Source organism: Myotis nattereri (genome assembly GCF_964212035.1).
Source record: "Myotis nattereri genome assembly, chromosome: 8".
Taxonomy (NCBI): domain Eukaryota; kingdom Metazoa; phylum Chordata; class Mammalia; order Chiroptera; family Vespertilionidae; genus Myotis; species Myotis nattereri.
The window spans coordinates 13839244-13860853 of NC_138083.1; the positions used below are offsets into that span (position 1 = coordinate 13839244).

The following is a 21610-nucleotide window of genomic DNA, read 5'->3' on the forward strand; positions in this document are numbered from 1 at the left end:
AGGGATTGCTTGGCAGGGATCAGCCTGGGATAGTCCGTACACATCTCTCCATCTCCCAGGAAAGAGGGCAGCCTGTGACCTGAGGCTGGAGCCAGGGCCTGAGGGCCACCCAGCCCAGGTTAAGATGTTGTTCAGAAATGGCCCGAGGACGCTGTTCTCGCCTATGAACCAGCAGGACTGCAAACCCCTCTTGTACTGCCCGGGGCTGTCCACAGGAGCTTTCCAGCCTGTGCCTATTTTACACGATTGTCCTTCACCTGTACTTCTGGTTGGCAGATTTCAGAGGCCCTGGAGGATGGGGATGTGGAGAAGCACAGATCTCTTTCCTTCAGGACAGTGGTGGTGGGGTCTCAGGTCGATTCAGACCCATGGTGTGTGTGTGGGTGCCCAGAAACAGGAGAGAGCAGGCTGCGGGTGCCACGCTGAGAGCATTTACCAAAGCTTTTGCCTGAGGTTCTTTATTTTTATTTTTTAATATATTTTTATTGATTTCAGAGAGGCAGGGAGAGGGAGAGGGAGAGAGAAACATCAATGATGAGAGAGACCATTGATTGGCTGCCTCCTGCATGCCCCCACACTGGGGATCGAGCCTGCAACCCAGGCATGTGACCGGAATCGAACCTGGGACCCTTCAGTCTGCAGGCCAACGCTCTATCCACTGAGCCAAACCAGCGAGGGCAGCCTGAGGTTCTTTAAAGAGGGCTCTGAACTTGAACCCGAGTCCAGATGTGACCCTTGTAATTAAGCTGGAACAGGTTTTAACACTGTGGACCACAGCATCCTCACCTGTCACACAGGGATTAGAGACCAGTCCTGTTCCAGCGCTAGTGGGTGTGGGGCAGCGCATGGTGTCATGCCCAGTGCTGTAAAACACAGAGTAGCAGAGCTGGGCATCGGTGCTGCTCCAGGAAGGGCAGGCGTCCTCTCGTGTTTGTGCCCCTCCCCCTGCAGCCCCCCCCCCCCCCCCGGTGGAACTGAGTGTAGTTTTCACTGCAAGTCAAGCCCCTGAAGAGGAGGGTTTCTGTGGTTGTTCCATCAGGGCCTTTTATTGGGGGGGGGGGGGCCTCTCCACAGTGAGGAGCCGGGGGAGCATCGGGCCCTCCTGCACCCACCCTGCCTCAGAGCTCAGGTGCCCGGCCAGGCACTGGGTACCATCGAGACTTGATGCAGCCCAGTGCCTAATGCGGGGAGGGCCCAGGAATATAAGATGGGGCCTGGCCCTGGGGAGCGCCCCTCTGTCCAGGGCAGCTAGACCAGCGCAGATGGGCAGAGGGAACAGATGGGCTTGCAGCCTAGAGGCACCTCCCCCAGAGGCTTGTTTGTGACCTTCCTGGGTGTCTTCAAACTTGGCCACTTATTCAGGTCACAGAAGTGGCCGGTTCTTGTGGGCACCAGGGGAAGGAAGTGGGAGGTCTCACCATGATTGAGAAGGCTCTGGGGAAGTCCTGTGGAGGGTTGGGGTTGGGGAGGCAGAGGAAGGGGAGGCGTGATGGTGAGGCAGGGTGGGTAGTGATATGCGAGCACACTGTTGGGTGAGGCAGCCAGCATGGGTGGAGATGGGAGGCCTGTGTTCCACGCGCTCCGTCCCCCGGCTGTGTGTGTGACCTTCAGCAAATCACTCCAGCTTTCTCACCCTCGGTTTTCTCATCTGGAAAATGGAAACACACTTCTCCTCCACTAGGTGGCTGAGTGTTAGCAGGACAGGGGGGATCAAAGCCCAGAACAGTATCTGGGAGGATGAGGGTCCGTTTTAGCTGTAGGTTGGGGCCAGTTGAAGGGAGGTCAGCAGAGGATTTCAGATTTGACCATGGGGAGGGGACAGGGTGGCCCTATGGCTGCTGGAGCTGGGAGGATAGAGCTGCATTTCCAGGGTGAGGACTTCAACTCAGGAGAACAGTCACGTCAGCTAACAGGCTTCCCCTCCACCTTTCCTGTGCCTGACCCTTGCACCTTGCTCTTTTTCTCACCCCCAAATAATTACTTCAGTAAGCAGATCCTTTATTAAAATATTGGGGCAATTGAAGGGAGGATCATAAACTGGCTTAATGAGGTTGATGGGTGTGGTGATTGGCCACTTGATACACAGGTCAAAGTTGGTGTGTTCAATGGGCTCCCCTGGGTAGGGCAGAGAAGCCAGTGGCTTCCGTCTGTATGGTGGTGTCCCAGCTTCTAGCCCGAGAGGAATCTGCAAGCTGACTACCAGGATCCCATAGAAACCCGGTGTTCCTTGGATCGTGCTGGGTTTAAAGACTTTCCTTAGGACTTTGGCTCCTGGTGTTGAAGTGGAAGTGTTTTGAACCTTTCTGAACATGACCACTTATTTTTCCTTGTCCCTCTTTTGGGCAAGCTAAGGCCCCTGGAGGTTCATATTTTAGAATGACCCACACCGAGAGAGTCTGTCTGCACATCCTGGGAGACCTCCTAGAGGGACTTTCTGAGCGCAGTGGGAGAGGCTTACTTGGGGGAGCACACATCCCTTGGAACTGGGTCCTTGCTTCTGTGAACCCCTTCTTCCATCAGGAAGGGTTGGGCTGTGGGAGGTGAAGGTGCACAGCCTGATGAGGGGAGAACGCAGACTCTGGGAGTGCTAGTGCCAGCCTTTGGGGTGGGGTGGGGTGGGTTGCCTGTGCTCGGGGTGGGTGGGGAAGGGCACAGGCTGTGCTGCAGCTGGCACTGGGAGCTAAGCTTCCAGAACAGTGCTCTGTTGTTCCTGTTTGTGTGTCCCCTCTGCTTCTGGAGGCTCAAGACAGTGGGGTTAGCTGTGCTGCGGGCCTCACTGTGGGTCACACCACCATGCCCTGTGCCTGGTCCCCATCAGGACCTGCCCGGGACCAGGGCCACCAGGAATGAATCTGGGGAAGGTGGCAGTAAAAATCTCGCAGCCAGGCTGGGGATAAAGCACCCCAGCCCTTTGTCCTCCTGGAGTCATGGATGACCCATTGGCCTGGGGCAGCTCCTGGTCAGTGGGGTAGGAGCTCACACTGATGATCTTAGTTCATATTCATGGTGGCCCTTGGTTTTAAAGCCCAGGGCCTGTCACCCACCGAGCTTCAGGAAATCTCAAGCTCACCCAGCTGGAAGGGTCAGAGGTAGAGTTTGACCTCAGCCTTGCCTGGCTCTTTGGCTGTGTGAGGAACCTGAGTCCCAAGGAGCACTAGCTTGGTGACAGGCTCCAAGGCCTGTGTGCAGAGCCTGAACTCTGCTGTGTGCAGATAAAATGCCCTTTCACTGATCAGAGCGATGTGTTCCAGATGTTGCCCTCCCCTCCTCTCTACCCTCCCTCCCCCAGCCCCCAGGAGAAGCAGACACACATGAAGTGTTAATACCAGCTCGGGAGGAGGGGACTCACCAGTACCAGGGGCTCCAGGTCGCTGGGAGGAGGGACGAGGCATAGGAGGAGGTGAGGAGGCTGGGCTGTGGAGTCCTGGTGTTACAGTGGGACAGGGAGAAAGCACTCATGCTCGAGTGGCATTGCAGACCTCGGGTGCTTTGGTGGCAAGAGGGCATCACTGTGGGCACCAGAGGAAGGGACAATGGGTGGGTGCTGCATGCTCCTCAGGACAGGTGCTGGCCCTGTCTCTCCCTCCTCGCCATTCTTTCTCCTGGCCCTCCCTGTGGCTGTCTTGGATCCCATCTGCTGTGGCAACAGCAGGAAATTGGGGTGGGTGAGAGGCTTGACCATTTCCTGTCAACAAGCCCAGTTAAACTTCCCCTTAGAAATTTGGAGCGAGGTTTCTGGGCCACTGGCAGATGAGAGGATCGGCATGTTCCCCGTCTGGGTTGCCACAGCCCCTCTCCCCCTGCTGGTTCTTCTTAGAAGGCGGCCTTGACCGAGTTTATGCATTGTGGGCATGGAATTTAGTAAAGGGTGTAAGGGTCTTGCTGATGCAGACGTTTTCAGAAGTTCCCCGTGGTCTCCAAACATGCCAGAGCTTGAGTGACGTGTCCATTCGGCAGGATCTAAAGCAGCGGGATCCAGCCCAGGTGTGCCTGAGTCTCCTGGGAGGTTTCTAACAACACAACACCCAGACCCTGCTTGGGCCCTGAGCCCGGATCTCCTGGTGGGGCCTGGGGATTCGCATGTGCAAATGCATCTCTGGTCACATGGCGAGAAAGTATTTGTCAGGATTTGGTTGCAGAAAAGGGAAGTCACTGCCACTCTTTTAAGCAGAGACAGAATTTATAGCAGGTGCTTACAAACCCACCAAGGAGCAGCCTCTGGCAGACTCCAGCCCTTGCCTCTGGGGCAATCAGAATGGACTCATGAGACCCACAGACACTGCTGAGCTTTCAAACACATTATGGCTTTGGTCTAAGGGTCAGGAAACCACGATTATTGCTGGCTCCGTTGCCTCTTGCAGTCAGTGGAACCTCTCCAGGAAAAGCGCAGCATCTCCTGTTCATACTGGGGGGCAGCAAGACAGCAGCCCACCATGCAACTGCTCCTGCGTGCAGCTACCTGGTGCAACCTGAGGCACCTGCACACCTGGATGTGAGGCATCTGAGGTGGCGGGTGCACCCCTGGGAGGCTGGCCTGGATGTGGAGAGAATGCCATGGCAGTTGCAGGCAGGGTGGGTTTGTGGACCCAATTCCAGCTGATGCCTGGCTGGTTGGTTGTTGCAGTGTGGGGGCTGGGCCTGTACCTGCTCCCATCCCAGGCTCTTGGTGGGGCCTGGTCATCCCTCCTCCCGGTGCAAGTGACGAGGACCTCTGAACCCTCCTTTGTGCACCACAGCTGTTCAAGTTCTGCTCTAACTACTAGGCTCCCGGCTTGACCTGTACCTAAGTGCTTCCACCAGGGTGGGCCACAGTCACGATGTATACTTGTTGCAGGTGCATTGGCTATTTTCCAAAAGGATTGTTTGCTATCCTCACATTACAACGCCCATTATTTCTCTAACCCTTACAAGTAAATGATGGATAGTTTTCCAGTCTAATGTTTCACATGAGGAAGTCTTGGTCATGTTTGCAGCTGGTGCCAATGAGGGCACTTTTGTGGAACTGCAAAAGGGTGGTGCAAGGCCTGGGAGGGCTCTGGAGTACGGGGAGCTAGTGCCCTGGACCGGGCTGACCGAGCTGCACAGCCAGCTACAGTGGTCTGTCAGGGACTGTACCTGAGAGTGCTTTCCGCCTCTGACCCAAAAGATGGGAGTGGAGCCTGTGGAAGCCCAATTTCAGTGCCTTAAGCCCAGGAACAGGGGTCTGGAAAAGAAGGTGACTTGATATATAGATAACTAGTCACGGTTTTGTACACCTAAAACTAATATAATATTGTATGTCAACTATAATCAAAAGTAAATTTAAAAAAAAGGTGATGACTGGGAGTGGAATAAAAGAGGCATGCATTATGTTCCTCTCATTCCTTCCAAGTGAACAGTTTGATTTTTTAATATATTTTTACTAGAGGCCCGGTGCACAAAAATTTGTGCACTGGGGGGGGGGGGGGGGAAGGGGGTCGCTTAGCCTGGCCTGTGCCCTCTCGCAGTCTGGGACCCCTCGGGAGATAACGACCTGCTGGCTTAGGCCTGCTCCCGGGTGGCAGAGGGCAGGCCCAATCCCTAGGTGCAGCCCCTGGTCGGGCTCAGAGCAGGGCCGATTGGGGAGTTGGGGTGCCGCCCCCTGTCGTGCACAGAGCAGGGCGGATCAGGAGGTTGCGATGCCACCCCTAGTCACACTCAGGGTAGGGCCGATTGGGGGGTTGGGGCACCGTCCCCTGTCACACTCAAGGCAGGGTCCATAGGGAGGTTGTGGTGCCACCCCCTGTCATGCACAGAGCAGGGCGGATCAGGGGGTTGGGGCACTGCCCCCTGTCACGCACAGAGCAGGGCCCATCAGGGCGGTTGGGGCTCCGTACCCTGTCACGCACAGAGCAGGGCGGATCAGGGGGTTGGGGCGCCACCCTCTATCACCCCCAGAGCAGGGCCGATCAGGGGGTTGGACGCCGCCACTGTCACACTCAGGGCAGGACCGATGGGGAGGTTATGGCTCTACCCCATCACACACAGAGCAGGGCCCATGGGGGGAAGGGGGTTGGAACGCCGCACCCTGTCACACACAGAGCCGCAGGGCGATCAGGGGGTTGGGGAGCTACCCCCTATCAGGCACAGAGCAGGGCTGATCAGGGGGTTGGGGTACCTTCCCCTGTCACGAACAGAGCAGGGCGGATAGGGAGGTTATGGCCCCGCCCACTGTCACACACAGAGCCGCAGGGCGATCAGGGGGTTTGGGCGCTGCCCCCTGTCACATTGATCCTGGTGCCGGGAGGCCTCGCTGCTCCGCTGATCCCGGTGCTGGGAGGCATATTACCCTTTTACTATATAGGATAGAGGCCTGGTGCATGGGTGGGGGCCAGCTGGTTTGCCCTGAAGGGTGTCCTGGATCAGGGTGGGGGTCCCCACTGGGGTGCCTGGCCAGCCTGGATGAGAGGATGATGGCTGTTTGCAGCTGGTCACACCCCCTTCAGGGTGGGGGTCCCCACTGGGGTGCCTGGCCAGTCTGGGTGAGGGGCTGAGGGCCGTTTTCAGGCTGGCGGGTGACTGAAGCTCCCAAGCTGTCCTTTTTTTCTTTTTTTTTTTTAATTCTGGGCCAGCTTTAGCTCTGAGGCTTGGCTCCAGCTCTGAGGCCTCGGCTGCTGAAAGCAGGTATCTGGTTTGTTTGGGTTCTATAATTGTAACACTGTTGCGGTCCTGCTCACTCCAGCTCTGAGATCCTGGCTGGCTGAAAGCAGGGATCTACGTTTGCTCTATAATTGAAACAATGTTGCGGTCCTGCTGGCTGAAGCCTGGCTGGCTGAAAGCAGGTTTATGGGGTTTTGTTTAGCTTCTATATTTGTAACAATGTTTCTTAAACTGCAAGCTCAGAGGCCAGCAGCAGCAGGCGGAGAACGTCACTGGCTTCCTCCGTCACTGAAGCAAGCAAGCCTCCTGTTCGCTTCAAGCTGCCTGGCTGCCGGCCACCATCTTGGTTGGCAGTTAATTTGCATATCGCCCTGATTAGCCAATGGGAAGGGTAGCGGAGGTATGGCTAATTACCATGTTTCTCTATTATTAGATAGGATTGATTTCAGAGAGGAAGTGAGAGAGAGAGAGAGAGAGATAGAAACATCAGTGATGAGAGAGAATCATCAATCAGCTGCCTGCTGCATGCCCCCTACTAGGGATCGAGCCCGAACCCAGCAACCCAGCATGTTCCTGACCGGGAATCCAACCTTGACTTCCTGTTCATAGGTCAACGTTCAACTATTGAGTCACACCAGCGAGGCCAGTTTTCTTTTCTTTTTTTTTTTTAACTAATTTTTTTGTCTTTGAGTTACAGTTGACATACAATATTATATTAATTTCAGTTATACAACACAGTGATCAGACATGTATATATTTATGAGTGATCACTCTGATAAATCTGGTATCCATCTGACATCATACATAGTTATTATATATTGACTATTCTCTAAGCTGTACTTTACATGCCGATGTTTATTTTGTAACTACCAATTTGTACTTCTCAATCCCTTCACCTTTTTACCCCTCTCTCCACTCTTTCCTTTCCAGCAGCCATCAAAATGCTCTGTATCACCCTAGCTGGTTTGGCTCAGTAGTTAGAGCGTTGGCCGATGGACTGAAGGGTTGTGGGTTCGATTCCTGGTCAAGGGCCCATACCTCAATTGCAGGCTGAATCCCTGGCCCTAGTTGGGGCGTGTGCAGGGATGCAAACAATCAATGTGTCCCTCTCTTTCCCCCTTCTCTCTCCCCTTCACTCTCCCTCTCTCTCAAAAAAAAAAAAAAAAAAAAAAGTCAATGGAAAAAAATATCCTGGGTTGAGGATTAAGAAAAAAAGAAACCTCCTGTCTCACTCAACCACAGTCTCTGCTGGTTTTTACAGCCAGAAGCTGTGGGGGCTTCTCTTTTCAGCACTGAAACCCTGGGCTGGGGAGCCTGGGGTGGGGCTGGGACTCTTCTATCCTCAGGGAGCACCTCCACAGCTGAGATGTCCCTGATTTTTTTTTTTTTAACTGCCCGTTCCACATCTCTGCCCCTCCTACCAGTCTCTGTGTGGCTTCTTCTGTGCGTTTTTAGTTATAGGGCTTCTGTTCAGCTAGACTTCAGCAGTTCTCAGTGATAGTTGTTCTGTAGTTTAGTTGTAATTTTGATGTGGTCATGGGAGGAGGCAACTACAGCATTTACCTACTTCGCCATTTTGACTGGCAGCCCACACAGCTGCCATTTTTATTAGCAATTATGTATTTATTATTAAATGAGTAATTATTAAATAAAGTGACTTAAATTTGAACAGTGATTGTTTTTGTGAAGGAAGACATTCGAGGCCAGCCTCAGTGGGGAGTGACAGGCTGTGTTGGGGGTGCTGAGGGCCCACAGGATTGGATCTGGTGTTATAGGGGCTCCTCTTCCCAAGTCCTGGCGCAGTCATTCAGGAGGCCATGCTGGTAGCTGGAAATCGAATGTGGTGGGACTATCTATTTACACTACAAGAATTGGCAAATGCTATAAATCAGGGCTTTCTTCCCTGAGAATGTTGGTTGTTAAACATTTGCTGGCACAGCAGTGGACTACATGAGTCATTCTTGTTAGCAGTTTTTCTCCAAGCTGCGACCCAAAGGCCAGGAAAACAACCTGGGCCAGAGGCAGTCACACTGAGCTGAGTGTGCCCTCTGGATCCCCACCCACGTGGCTGTGTCTGTCAGAGCAAAGTGGCCCCACTTACTTTCCTTCGGGGGTTCACTTCTGTGGATTCCCCTCAAAGCCTGAGAAATAGAGCTTCCCTCATCTATGTCTGGTCGGAAACTTTCCATGTGAATCTGATATCAAACGAAGTGGGGGATTCTCTTCCCCACTGTGTGTTGTGGGGAGGGGGTTGCACTTCTTATGATATTCTGAGAAAAGAATTTTCTAGGACGCGCATGGGAGAACGAGTGATTTTTATTTGTGTGGAATTAAATCCCTGCATTTCCAAAGACCCATAGCCCTTAGGTCAGTCATAGAAGACATGTAGCTGGGGTTTCAACAAAGCTAGACGCAAAGCCATTGTCCAGAGTGTCCTTTGCCTGTGGGAGCCAGGTCCAGCACAGCATCAGGTTAGCTGCTGTCCATTAGTCCATCGTGTGTGGGCCAATGCAGGGGAACGGGAGCAAAGGAGCCCACAAGCCCAGAGTCACGTGAGTCCCAAGAGAGCCAAGAGCACAAGAGAGCAAACTCCTTTGTTGAGGGGGCTATATACCCTAAATCTTCACACACCCCCAGTGTGATTGACAGCAAACACCTTCTTTAGTCCTCCCAGCTTTACTGGGCATTCGTCTGTCTTCCTTTTGTCCAGTCTCCTTCCCCCAGTGTTTTGCAGGGAACTTGTGTAAGTCTGGCCTTCCCTTTGCTCCTTTCCTGTTACTAATAACTGGTTGATTACAATGGTATTAAGCCCACTTGCTCTGTTTTGTCGTTGCTGTTGTGGCCCAGTGGACTTGGGTGGAGCGGCGGAGACCCACCAGATTGCACGTGGGCATGTAAACCTGGAGAGGGACCGGAACAACATTCTGTGGCATTTTCCCCTTTAACCACAGGGGAAAGTGCATGTATTTATAAAGTGAAAACCAACATCCTCTCTCATTTTCTGCCCGGGAAAGATCATCACTTCTGTGGCTTTCCTGGAAGGTAAACAAGCCTGCCGGGCATGGGTGAATGTCCTGCCGGGACACCAGCTGTTTTCCGGGCGGGGTTCCAGGCCGGAGTCCACCAGTGTCTCTTGTCCAGGCTGCCAGCCTGCAGGCGCCCCTGGAGCATGGGAACCTGGCTTCTTCCTCAAGTGATACGAGCGGGCTTTCTTCTAGAAAGGAAAGAACGTCTTTTCAGGGGACAAGACTCTGCTTGAAGGCCAGTTGCTGGGGTCAGAGGGGACATGGGCCCAGATGGAAATTAGGCATTAATTAGGGAGGAGGGCAGAGCTTTTCTGAAGTCTTACGGTTACTTCCATTGCACAAGGCTTGTCTATGGCCAGTGACATGCTAGGCTGTGTCAGAGTAGGAGAGAGAGAGTTGGAATGTGGCATTTGACCTGGACAGGCACAGGGAAACCACCCTAGGACAGGTGGTCCTGAGTGTGGAACTGAACACTGAATTATGAAGGAAAAAGCTACCTCCACCCCAGTTCTCCTTCTTCCTGATTACAAGAAAGGCTGGATGTAACTGCAGTTAGCAGACTTTTAACACTTCCTAATTTCTGTTTTGAATGGGACAGCTTCAGGTCCAGAGCCTTTAGTTTATTCTTAAAATAAATTTACATAGCCCAGTTGAGCGTCGACCTATGAACCAGGAGGTCATGGTTTGATTCCCGGTCAGGGCACGTGCCCGGGTTTTGGGCTTGATCCCGTGTAGGGAGCGTGCCGGAGGCAGCCAATCAATGATTCTCATCATTGATGTTTCTATCTTTCTCTCCCTCTCCCTTCCTCTCTGAAATCAATAAAAACATATTAAAATATAAATTTACATAAAAATACCCCCCAAGAGATAAACCAAAGAACTTATATACTTATATGTATAGCCCATGGACACGGGCAATAGGGTAGGGAAGACCTGGGGGTGGGGGGTAGGGGCTGGGAGGAGGGGAGTTAACGGGGGGGGGGGGGCAGAATTAGAGATATCTGTAATACTATCAACAATAAAAATATATTTAAAAATGCCCTCCCCCCCCCCACAATGTTACATATATAACAGGGGTGGCAGATGGCAAAAATCCAGATGTCCAGGCACCTTTGCCATAGAAAGTGAGTCGTTCTGATGCTGAGGGTTATGGAGGAACTGGTTGAGAGAAGACCCGTGGAGCCAGGCCTAACCCTTTCAGTTGAAGAGCCGTGAGAAAGCCTCCCTGGAAAGTGAGGGTGGGGTGATGACAGGCTGTTGTGAGGGTTAAATGGATGTGCAAAGGATGCAGAGCAGCACTGGGCACAGGACATGCACTTAATAGCAGTTGCTGTTGTCATTCCATGAGCAGGAATTGTGAAGGGGGGTAGGTCGATAGGAGGAGGGTGTTCTGGATAGTAACACATGGGGGCTAGAGAAGGAGCCAGCCCCTCGATGCTGAGGAGGGAGGAGATGATGGGCCTAGAGAGGCGGTCTCTTGTGCTTTAGTTGGTGGCAGGTGTGGCTGGAGGAGGTGGGGTTGCTGATGGAGACTGTGGGGTGATGTAGTGGGTGATGGATGGGTGGGGTGCACAGAGCATGGAGGGTTGGGTCTGTCTGTCTTCCCTCCAGCCTCTCAGAATCACAGGCCACCGGCTGAGTGAGTGCCGGGAACCGGCAGGCTGGTAGCAGACCTGACTGTGGATGATGCACCCTTTTCAGATCCACCCCCTCCCCAAGGCGAGGACTTCCCAACAGCCCCTGCCACAGGGACACAGCAGGTGGGCCGTGCAGGCGAGGGCGTCATGCATGGCATTCACATGCTTGCGAGGCTCACTCCCTCTGAGCCAGTGGGTAACACAGACACAGCGCCTGCAGCTTCACAAAACCAAACTGGCATTTCCATCCTCCCTCCTGAGGACAGGCGCTGGAGCTGCCCTTCTTCTACGAAGGAGCCACCGATTTTCACTGCGTTTCCTTTTCTGCCACTTCCTGCAATAATTGTGCCTGGGACCTCGTATTTGATCCTTGTCTTCAGTCGGTTCCAGCTGCTATAACAAAACACCAGAGCCTGGGGTCCTGTAAGTAGGAGAAACTTATTTCCCACAGTAGTGGAGTCTGGAAGTCCATGTTCAGGCGCCAGCGTAGTGACGTTCTGAGGTTCTCCTCCTGAATCAGAGCCAGCACCTTCTCACTGTGTCCTCGCACGGGGGGAGGGGCAGGGGAGCTCGGGAGGGGGATGTGGGGGGGGGGTTCTTTTATGAGGGCACTAACCCCACTCCTGAGGGCTCCACCTTCATGCCTAATCGCCTACAGCCATAACCACAACCACCATCACCACCACGTTCACCAGCAGCCTCACTAGTACCTGCAGCATGGAACCTAGCTGCCCCAAATCAGCTGAAACATGAGCAGAAACATGCCCTGTAGCAGCACCAGGAAACACCAAAGAAGAATACAAGCTGTGGTAAACCAAATGGAAATGCTGGAGAAAGAGAAATATCTTTGAAGAAGCTGGGTTCCGATGAAGCTACCAACCCTATTGCCAGGGTTCTCAGTGGTGACAAGCAAGTTGTAGACACTAATCTGAATCAGACGGTAAAAACCAGCACCTTTTGGAAAGCAGGAATTAAACCCAGGAATTTTATTCAGAAAAGCAGTATAGGCACAAAGAATGGAAAGACTTATGACAGTAAATCTGAAGAGAACCCCTCTGTAGAAGAGTGATCTTGTAGTAATTCCAAATGGTGTTGTAACAAATAATTCTGGCTGTATGACTAATGGTTATATGGGCAAAGGAACAGATAATGGTGGTAGTGGATATACCATTCCTAACAAAAGGAAAGCTAGGCACAATAGTGCCAAGGATTGTGAAAAACTTAATTTACTAGAGGCCCAGTGCACGAAATTCTGCACGGGTAGGGTCCCTAGGCCTGGCTGACAATCAGGGCCAATAGGGGCCTTCCGGCTGCCAGCCGGGGCCTTCCTTCATTCTGTGCAACCTCCTGCTGGTCAGCGCATGTCATAGCGAGCGATCGAACTCCCAGTTGAACCCTTGAGGGGACACTTTGCATATTAGGCTTTTATATATATAGACTAGAGACCTGGTGCACAAAAAATCTGTGCACTTGGGGGGTCCCTCAGCCCGGCCTGTGCCCTCTCGCAGTCTGGGACCACTCGGAGGATGTCTACCTGCTGGCTTTGGCCCGCTCTCTGGGGATTGGGCCTAAACTGGCAGTCAGACATCCCTCTGGCAGCCCGGGAGCCCTCGGAGGATGTCCACTTGCCAGCGGGGAGCAGGCCTAAACTGCAGTCGGACATCCTTAGCGCTGCTGAGGAGGCGGGAGAGGCTGCCACCACCACTGCTGTACTGGCAGCCATCAGCCTGGCTTGTGGCTGAGCAGAGCTCCCCCCTGTGGGAGTGCACTGACCACCAGGGGGCAGCTCCTGCATTGAGCATCTGCCCTCTGGTGGCCAGTGTGTGTCATAATGACCAGTCATTCCCAGTCATTCTGCTGTTAGGGTCAATTTGCATATTACCCTTTTATTATATAGGATTAGTATAGGACAAAATAATGCAACAAGAGACCAGTGTCTCAACCTTAAAATAGGGACTTGAAACTCTCAATCCTGACTACGGTGAGCAAGAGGGAAATCGAGTAGATGGTTTGAAGCCCATCTTAAAATATGAAACTGGGCCTGAAGGAACGAGTCGAGGAATACCTGCTGTGGATGATATGTTGCAGAAAAACTGATATTAAACCTGGTGTGAGCAGAAAAAGGTTGATGATTGGCTCAGAGGAAAGCGTGCTTCTGCTGTTGCCTCCAAAGAGGCCTCTTGGGCCCTATGTAAACCTCCCCCAGTTTTTCCGGTGAACAACAGCAGTGCTAAAATAGTGCCTAAAATAAGTTATGCAAGTAACATTAAGAAAAACCTCAACAAAACTGTACAGAACTCTTCTGTGTCACCACCTTCATCTTCATCCTCTTCGTCATCTACTAGGAAAACTCAGACCCTGTCTTCAAGTTGGTTATCCCAGGTTCCTGTGTCAGCGCTGAAATCTGTTACTTCGGCCAGTTTTTCTAATAGCTCTGTTTTAGCAGGGACTGATGAGGCGTGTATTCTCCAGGGCGTCAGCCACGGCTAACTGCTGTTGCAAATATGCTAACGACCATCTCTCTGGGGACTGATTCAGTTTCTCACGACACGAGTCTAATTTCAGCAGCTGTTGAACAAATTAAGTCTGGCCTTTTTACCTACCCTTCAAATATGCAAACTGTGCTGTTGAGCACAGCACACGTGGGCCTACCCGCTCAGACAGGCCAGCGTAACCCGAGGGATAGCTTCCAGAATCAGTGGGGTTTATCACTTATACATGAGCCCAGTGCCGGCCCTGAGACTGTTACTGGGAAATCATCAGATCATAGGGGATAGAGGCGAGATTTCAAGGGGAATGTCCTCCACTTTGGTTTCACGGGGTGCTGAAATGATTCCCCTCAGGAACTGAGCATCCTGAGTTTCCCAAGGCTTCCGAGCTGGAAAAGTGGACTTGCCCTCAAGCCTGGGTAGCATTCTAAAATCTGGGGCCACTAGTGATTGTGGACCCTCATCCTTGGAACCCAGTCATATAGATGAGTATGGGAAACAGAGTTTATTCTTGTATTATCATTTATTGAAATATTTTCCATACCGACAACTATAAACCTACTTTTGCCTCACCCTGTATGTATGCATGTGTATGTGCATGTGCATGTGTATGTGTATGTATATACACACTGCTGCTTTTCTCCCATTTCCTGCTCTACTCCAGGAAAGTAGGAAGTCTATGGACTACCATAGACTCTGATTGGGCTGGTTTAGGTCATGTGCTAACCCCTAAACCAATCAGTTTGTTCAGGGAGCTACAGGGTTCTGATTGGCAGGCTGAGCCTCGCAATAAGCCTGGGAGTGGAGGGTGGAGTCATGTGTGGGAGGGGAGAGGTGTAGGCGAGTGGGCCCCTAGCACAGTCTCCATCCCGCTGCACCCATTTAGCACTTAGCATGAAGAGAAATGGGGTGCTCTCACTGCCCACCAACACTGCTTCGGGGCTGTGTGGAGGGTGACTGCCCTACCTTCCCTTCTGACTCACTGTGGGTTTACAGAGTCTGGGGTCTGCTGAGTGAGTTTGGGTTGGGACCTTGCCTGGCAAGAGCCTTCCTTGATGCCATGGACTGTGTTGATGAAAAAGACAGGGTCTTGCATTTTCCCACTGTCTTACTTATGAAATCTCTATTTTGGAGGTGAATGTTTTAAGAAGTCTCAGGGATATGATGATCTAGGCTTTGGATGCTTACAGTCTTTGAGAATCCATGCCCTACATGGACACAAGGACAGCCATTTTACCTAAGCAGTGTGATAATGAATCTTTGTCAATACCTGTCTACAAAGTTAAAAACATTATTTTCTAAAAACGACCTCACCATGCTATAAGTATTTGATTGTCTGCTATCCTCTAGGCACCGGCTGTGCGTGTATACGGTGCTTGCAGAATTATTCCACTCACATTTTCTGAGTTTTGGGCCTCCTCCATCTCTGATGGCCTTCTCTTCTCTGTGCCACAGGGAACTGTTGGAGACCACGTGCCGTCTGGCCAACACGTTGAAGAGGCATGGAGTTCGTCGAGGGGACCGTGTGGCCATCTACATGCCTGTGTCCCCACAGGTCGTGGCTGCAATGCTTGCCTGTGCCAGGATCGGGGCTGTCCACAATGTCGTCTTCGCTGGCTTCAGTGCAGAGTCCTTGGCTGGGAGGGTCAATGATGGTAAGCACGTGGCCGGCGGAGGGAGCGAGGGAGGAGCCCAGAGGCCCCTGGCCCTTGTTCCTTGGACTTAGAGGCAGACATGAATAAAAGTCACACAGTTGACAGACACTACCACTCAATGAGCATTTGTCCTATGAGCTGAGATCCAAGTGTGATGGATTTAACCAGGTGAGGAAGGTGAGGGAAGATTCCAGGTGGAGGGAACAGCATAGGTACCAGCTGAGTGGTGAGAGGAGTTCAGTGTGCCCGAGGACCTGGAGTAGGCTGGTGTCATTCCAGAGGAGAACGGATGAGGCTGGGGATGTACAGGTGAGGTCTCACAGGTCAATAGCTGGAAGCCTTCCAATGTGAAGTATGATGAGGGACCATCTCTGGAGGCCTAGAGTCAGGTATGGAAGCTGGTGATGTATCTTTAAGGCTTTAGTCCGCAGGTGGGTCAGAATTTCCAGAACAATAGCATCTCCTTCCTTTTTTTTAATGTCAGAGTCCAGTGTTTGCATGGTGCCCCATGTCCATGCAGTCTGAACCCTGCTCCAGTGAGATTCTAGAGAGAGTCCTTGAGCTGGCTCCCCAAGGACGGTGCCAAGTTCTGGGGGGCCATTGGAGTTCTTACATTTTCATAACCATTTTAGGATCAATGTTTTCATTTCTGCCTTCTCTACGTCACCCAGACTTCACTGCACGTGCGCCCATCTCCCCCTTTGTTGGACCCCTTCCCCCCGTAATCTGCAGGGAAGGGACTGGTGAGCACGTGGACTGGGGAGTGTAAAGTTGCAGCTCCCTAGTGAAGGTGACCATGCTTGCAATGTCTGGCCTCCACGCTGCTTTCTTTCTATTTTAAATTCAGCTAGCTAATTACGACAATAGCGCCCTGACCCCTTGATTCTGGCCTTGAGACTCTTAGGACAGAATCCCGTGGCGCTCACCTGGACTGTAGAACTGTGAGCTAAAAAATTAGTGCTTGTGCCACTAAATTTATAGTAATTGGCTATGGGAACCATAGAAAATTAATACAGATGCTGATACCTGCTCAAAACCCAGGAAGGTAAATTGAATCCTCTCGAAGCGTCAGGCTGATCCTGCCTGAGCCCCAGTGCTGTGCACTCACCCTGTACCTGCTGCCCAGCTACGGGGAACCACAAGGCGATATGTGCTCCCCACGCACCTCCTAGGGACCAAACCTGTGCACACAGGCTCCTGCCCTGGACAACTAACTACCCAAGTAGAGGCTTTGGACAAATGAGGTCCAGGAGTGAGGCATGGGCCGTGGGAGGCTGGGGAGGAGCTAAAACCACATTGCAGGATTGTTTAGCATGTTGGATGGGGCAGGCCCATGTTCTCTCTTGAGGGGAATGAGGGAGCGTTTATTTGAGAAGGATCCATTTGAACCTTTTGGGTCATCTCCCTTCTTTTCCTGAAGGGAGCTCACCTGGACCAGTCCCAGCTTTGGGGGACGTAGGCCGGGAGAATCTCTGACAGGTTCTATCCAACAGAATTTGTTTATACAAGGTGATTGATTGTGAAGGTCCGAGGAGGAGCGATGTGTCAGGATCTCTGATCCCCGTATAGACCCTGCTGAGTCATCCAGTTGCAAAGGCCTGTGTAGAGAATTCTCAGGTAGCCCTCACGGCTATGTCATTTCTAGGGCTCTTGGGAGGAAGAAAGAATGTGGATATATTGCTTGAAATTGCTTTTCAGACTGAAAAGCTGAGGGAGATTGGTGCCTTAGTCAGGGCTCCCCTGGAAGCAGACCCTGAGATGAGCGTTCAAGTTCATTTGGGAAGTGGTCCTGTGAAGTGCTACAGGGCAGTGGAAGTGAGGCTTGGAAGAGGAATCAAATAAGAGCAACATTCACAGTGGGTGCCCAGAGCTCAGTCCCACAGGGAAACCTTGTAATTTGATGCAACCACATGTGTCAGGATAACCCCTCTACCCAGGGACGAGGGAGTGGGGTATTTATATTCCGGTTTTTGAGAGTTACTTGTTGAGGGCTGCTGGAGTTGGGGTTCTGCCTGTGGCTCCCAAAGAAGCCCTTGGTGCAGAGTGACTAAAAGGTTAAAGTGATGTGCCTGGGGCCCCACCAGACAGTCCTACACTGGGTGGTTGTTCCAGGTTCTTCCTTGGGGAAGTAAAAACCCACTGTAACTTGATTCCTCCAGGTCATCCAAGTTAAGGGTGCAGTGTGAGGTTCATTTGTTTGTGGTCCTGAGGCCTGGTTGTGTTTGTACATGATTCCTTGCTCTGCCCCCCCCCCCCCACCACCTCCAGGTCAACAATGGAAGCTCCGGTCAGTCTGGCATTGCCGCTGACCTGGCTGGGTCATTGAAGGGCACTTGTAATCCTGGAGGGCCTTCCCTGAAGGGGAGGGCAGGGGCCAGCAACTCCTGGCATTCACCTGGGGTGTGGTCTCTGAGATAGTGCACAGGACATATTGGGGCTCGCTCTCTGGCTGCCCAGCTTTCTTGGTCTCTGCTCCTGGTGGCTGTGGCTGGGGGTGATGTGACAGCCTCTCGTCTAGGAAAGCTGCCGGGCAGGTGGAAGGACGAGTGGAAGGCTGGGAGAGTTCAGTTTCAAAGTTACTTGTCTCCACTGACTTCCTGCTCCTCCTCAGAGCTGGGAAAAGGCCCGGAGCTTCTATGTTCTGCACAAAGATTGCAGAGCAGGCGCACCCTTCACTGGGTTGCTGACTCATTTACTCAATATTGGACTTTATCACCCTCCTGTGCCTGGAATGTGTGTCTGCCGGTCTGGGCTGTGAGGGTCAAAAGTGGAGGGGAAACTGATCAGAAATGTCTGTTGTCTCTGTCAGCAAAGTGCAAGGTGGTTATCACCGTCAACCAAGGACTGAGGGGAGGACGCGTGTTGGAGCTGAAGAAGATAGTGGATGAAGCCGTGAAGCACTGCCCAACGGTCCAGCATGTCCTGGTGGCTCACAGGACGGAAAACAAGGTCCCCATGGGGAAGCTGGATGTCCCCCTGGAGGAGGTGGGTCCGCCTCGCTTTGTACAGTTTGATGAGGAGAGGTTGTTGTTGGGTTATCTGGGTCTGAGTCTGGTCAGATTGTAGTTTTGAATCTGGGTCTCCCTGAGATGTTCCGGGCGGTATTTGATGGGCTTACATCTGGTTGGGAAGGTGGGACCCCAACACGACAAACAGTCAAACAGTCGATGCAACAGAAATGATTGGCTTCATCCTTTTATTTTGCGTCTTCTCTGTATCTGGAATGGAACTAGATTAGGGAAGATGAGCTCAGATCCTGTCCGCCGAGTCTCACAGCAGCGGGAGAGGTGTTCCCAGGGGCGCTGGATGGAGGGAGAGGCTAACTGCCCTGGGTGGGGCTGTTTTTGTCTCCCCCTTACAGGCCATGGCCCAGGAGGACCCTGTGTGTGCCCCAGAGAGCATGGGCAGCGAGGAGATGCTCTTCCTGCTGTACACGTCCGGGAGCACCGGGAAGCCCAAGGGACTCGTGCACACCCAGGCGGGCTACCTGCTGTTTGCCGCCATGACGCACAAGGTACGGCCTTGGTGGTGGGCAGAGCATGGGTGGTGCTCGCCTGCCTGGGGGGATAGGGCAGGGGGCCAGGTGGGGCTGGGTGTAGGGCTCGAACTCCTCCTGCTATAAAGCAGTGCCCAGGGGCGTGAGGGGCTCACGAGTTTCCGCAGTGAGTGTGCTCGTCGTGAGCAGGGCTGCTGCGAGTCGCGTCACTGGCCCGGTGGAGTGGGTTGGAAGGGGGGCCTTGCTCTTGTTTTTGCTGAAAGAGTCCAGGCCCCAAACCTGGACTCACTGCTGGTGTTTAGCCCTTTGCACCTGTGCCTGTGTCGCCCATTGGCTCGAACGCCTGCAGGAATCAGGCCCTCGCCAGCTCTGATGTGCTCGCTGGTGGGGCCACATTCTGATGCTCAGGCCCAAGACGCTTTGGCCTGCCTGGGCCCCTTCCTCTATTAAATAAATGTCCAATATATAATATATACTATTATATTTTAAAACTTCTTTTAAACTTAAAAGATCATATTTTTTCCTCCTGATTTTAAGTGAAAATAAAACATTTCCATGAGCCCCTAAAACTATCGTGACCTCTAGACCCTGCCCATTGGGACCATATTTTAAAAGTAAAAAATTTACTTTGATAAAGAAACTTAAATTTAGGACAGTATGTGGAAATTATAATATTACAGTAAGCCATCTTAAAAAATTATAAAGCAAACTCTGTGACACGTTTTGTTATTCCAATCAATCAGTTTAGAAACCAGTACTCATTTTAATGTTGGTGGAGGATTGCGGTTTCACATGGCACCCTTGGTTGCCTTGGGAAGTGGCTGACATTTCCAGGTGGAATTAGGTTTCGATATACCATCTGTGGGCCAGACTCTCCCTGTTGCAGAACCAAAACTCGGCTCCAGCAGGTGCCAGCAGCAAAGGGAAGTGTCTGGCCAGGCGACTAGAAAGCCCACGCCCATCCAGTCAGGGCTTGGACACTGTCCTGGGTCGGGGTATTTTCCCTGCCTCAGCCCTCTTCTAGGTCCACGAGGTTCCCAAACAGGCTATCAACTTGGCTTCCCCACCGGCCAGAGGGAGCCTCCATGATCCCAGTCATTGTGGTCAGGGTGGGGGTGGGGATGGGGGTGAAATATGGTGATTGGCCAGGCTGGGTCATGTGGGAGGTGAACTTACTGAATGAGAGTGGATGAGGAGCAGGTGCTGGGCCGCATGCACACGGCCTCCGTGTGGCAACGTCCAGGGCCCACTGGTGGCCCCTCACACCAACCGTAAGGATATGAAAGTGAGGCGGAAAGACCGAACCAGGCTGAGCATACAGTGTGTTACACTTAATACAAGCACTTATTAAAATAGTGGCCTCTGGCTGCTGGTGACCTTGAGCATGTCACAGAGCCTTTCTAGACCTTCATGTGCTCATCTGAAAAACCCCACCCTTTCTCAGTTCTTGGTAGGGAAGTTATATCATGTAAGCAAAAATACTTTGGAAAATATAAATAAACACTGAGACAAAATACCAAGAAAGTCACAGAATGAATCAAATTGTTTCCATCAATTTATTAAAAAGTTAATATTAGGGAAGCTAAGGTGAGAGATTCATCGTTTTATTTTATTATTTTATTTTATTTGCATTCTTAAGGTGTTTTGCATTTCCAGGAAACTATCTACATGAACAAAAGAAGTGTGGGAATATAGGGACAAGCACCATCTTTTGAATTTTTTTTCAATATAATGAGATTTTGGGGGGAAGTATTAGTAATAGAACCTTTGAGCCGTCTGTAGATAAGAGTGTGTGTGTGTGTGTGTGTGTGTGTATGTGTGTGTGCATGTGTCTATGTATGTGTGCACCTGTGTTTGTGTGCTCATGCAGAGGATATTAGGGCAGTTGGTTTCTTAAGGATAAGGGCATTTGACTCTGAAGGGATGATGGGAATGTGAACTGATTTGGGGGGTGTAAAGTCTTAGAAGCTGATGATGCTTGAGGCATTTCTGGCCTTTTATACTTTAACTAGTAGCCCTGTGCACGAGTCCGTGCGCCAGTAGCTCTCTGCCCACTGCCCCGCCCTCCTGTAGCTCCCCCCACCCTCCTTCTCCCGCCCCCCCCTCATAGCTTGCTGCCCTGCCCCCTCCTGTAGCTCACTGCCCCATCCTCCTGATGATCCGTGATCTGGTTGTTACGCGGTCGGTCATTATGCTTCAAGGTGTAATGACCATTTGCATATTATATCTTTATTATATAGGATTTTTTTTTTTTGCAGTTTTTAAGGGTTTCAAAAAATTGTGGCATAACTTGCCCTGGCCAGGTAGCTCAGTTGGTTTACACTGTCATCCTGATACACCAAGGTTGTGGGTTCGATTTCCAGTCAAGGCATATACAAGAATCCATCAATAAATGCATAAATAAGTGGAACAGCAAATCAATGTTTCTCTCTCTCCCCCCCCCTTCCTCTCTCCCTAAAATAAACGAATTAAAAAAAAACTACATGTATAAAAAATAATTTTTTAAATTGTGGTATAACAATGCAGAAAGATGCCCTTATTCATACCACTCGATAAAGTGTTCCCTGTGAGCACACACAAGCACGGGGCATCTTCAGCCCCTGCCAGGCCCTGCCGCGCCCCTCGCACGCAGCCCCCCGGCGAGACCAGCGCGAGTGTGACCTCTGCACACAGACTGGCTCTGTCACGC

The 21610-nt window shown here is 51.8% G+C and overlaps 1 protein-coding gene and 1 pseudogene across 3 annotated transcripts in view; both read left to right on the forward strand.

The window, feature by feature from the left end:
• Positions 1–21610, forward strand: part of ACSS1 (acyl-CoA synthetase short chain family member 1) — a 53973-nt gene that overhangs the window by 17252 nt on the left and 15111 nt on the right. For both annotated transcript variants that reach the window (XM_081096473.1, XM_081096474.1), the window contains exons 3-5: positions 15226–15425; positions 18235–18410; positions 18787–18939. In XM_081096473.1, the coding sequence (XP_080952599.1) occupies positions 15226–15425; positions 18235–18410; positions 18787–18939 (529 nt within the window). The remainder of the gene's footprint in view (positions 1–15225; positions 15426–18234; positions 18411–18786; positions 18940–21610) is intronic.
• Positions 4964–14326, forward strand: LOC308523602 (FMR1-interacting protein NUFIP2-like; annotated as a pseudogene). The gene is made up of 3 exons: positions 4964–5097; positions 11940–12516; positions 13190–14326. The product of its transcript is annotated as an FMR1-interacting protein NUFIP2-like (transcript).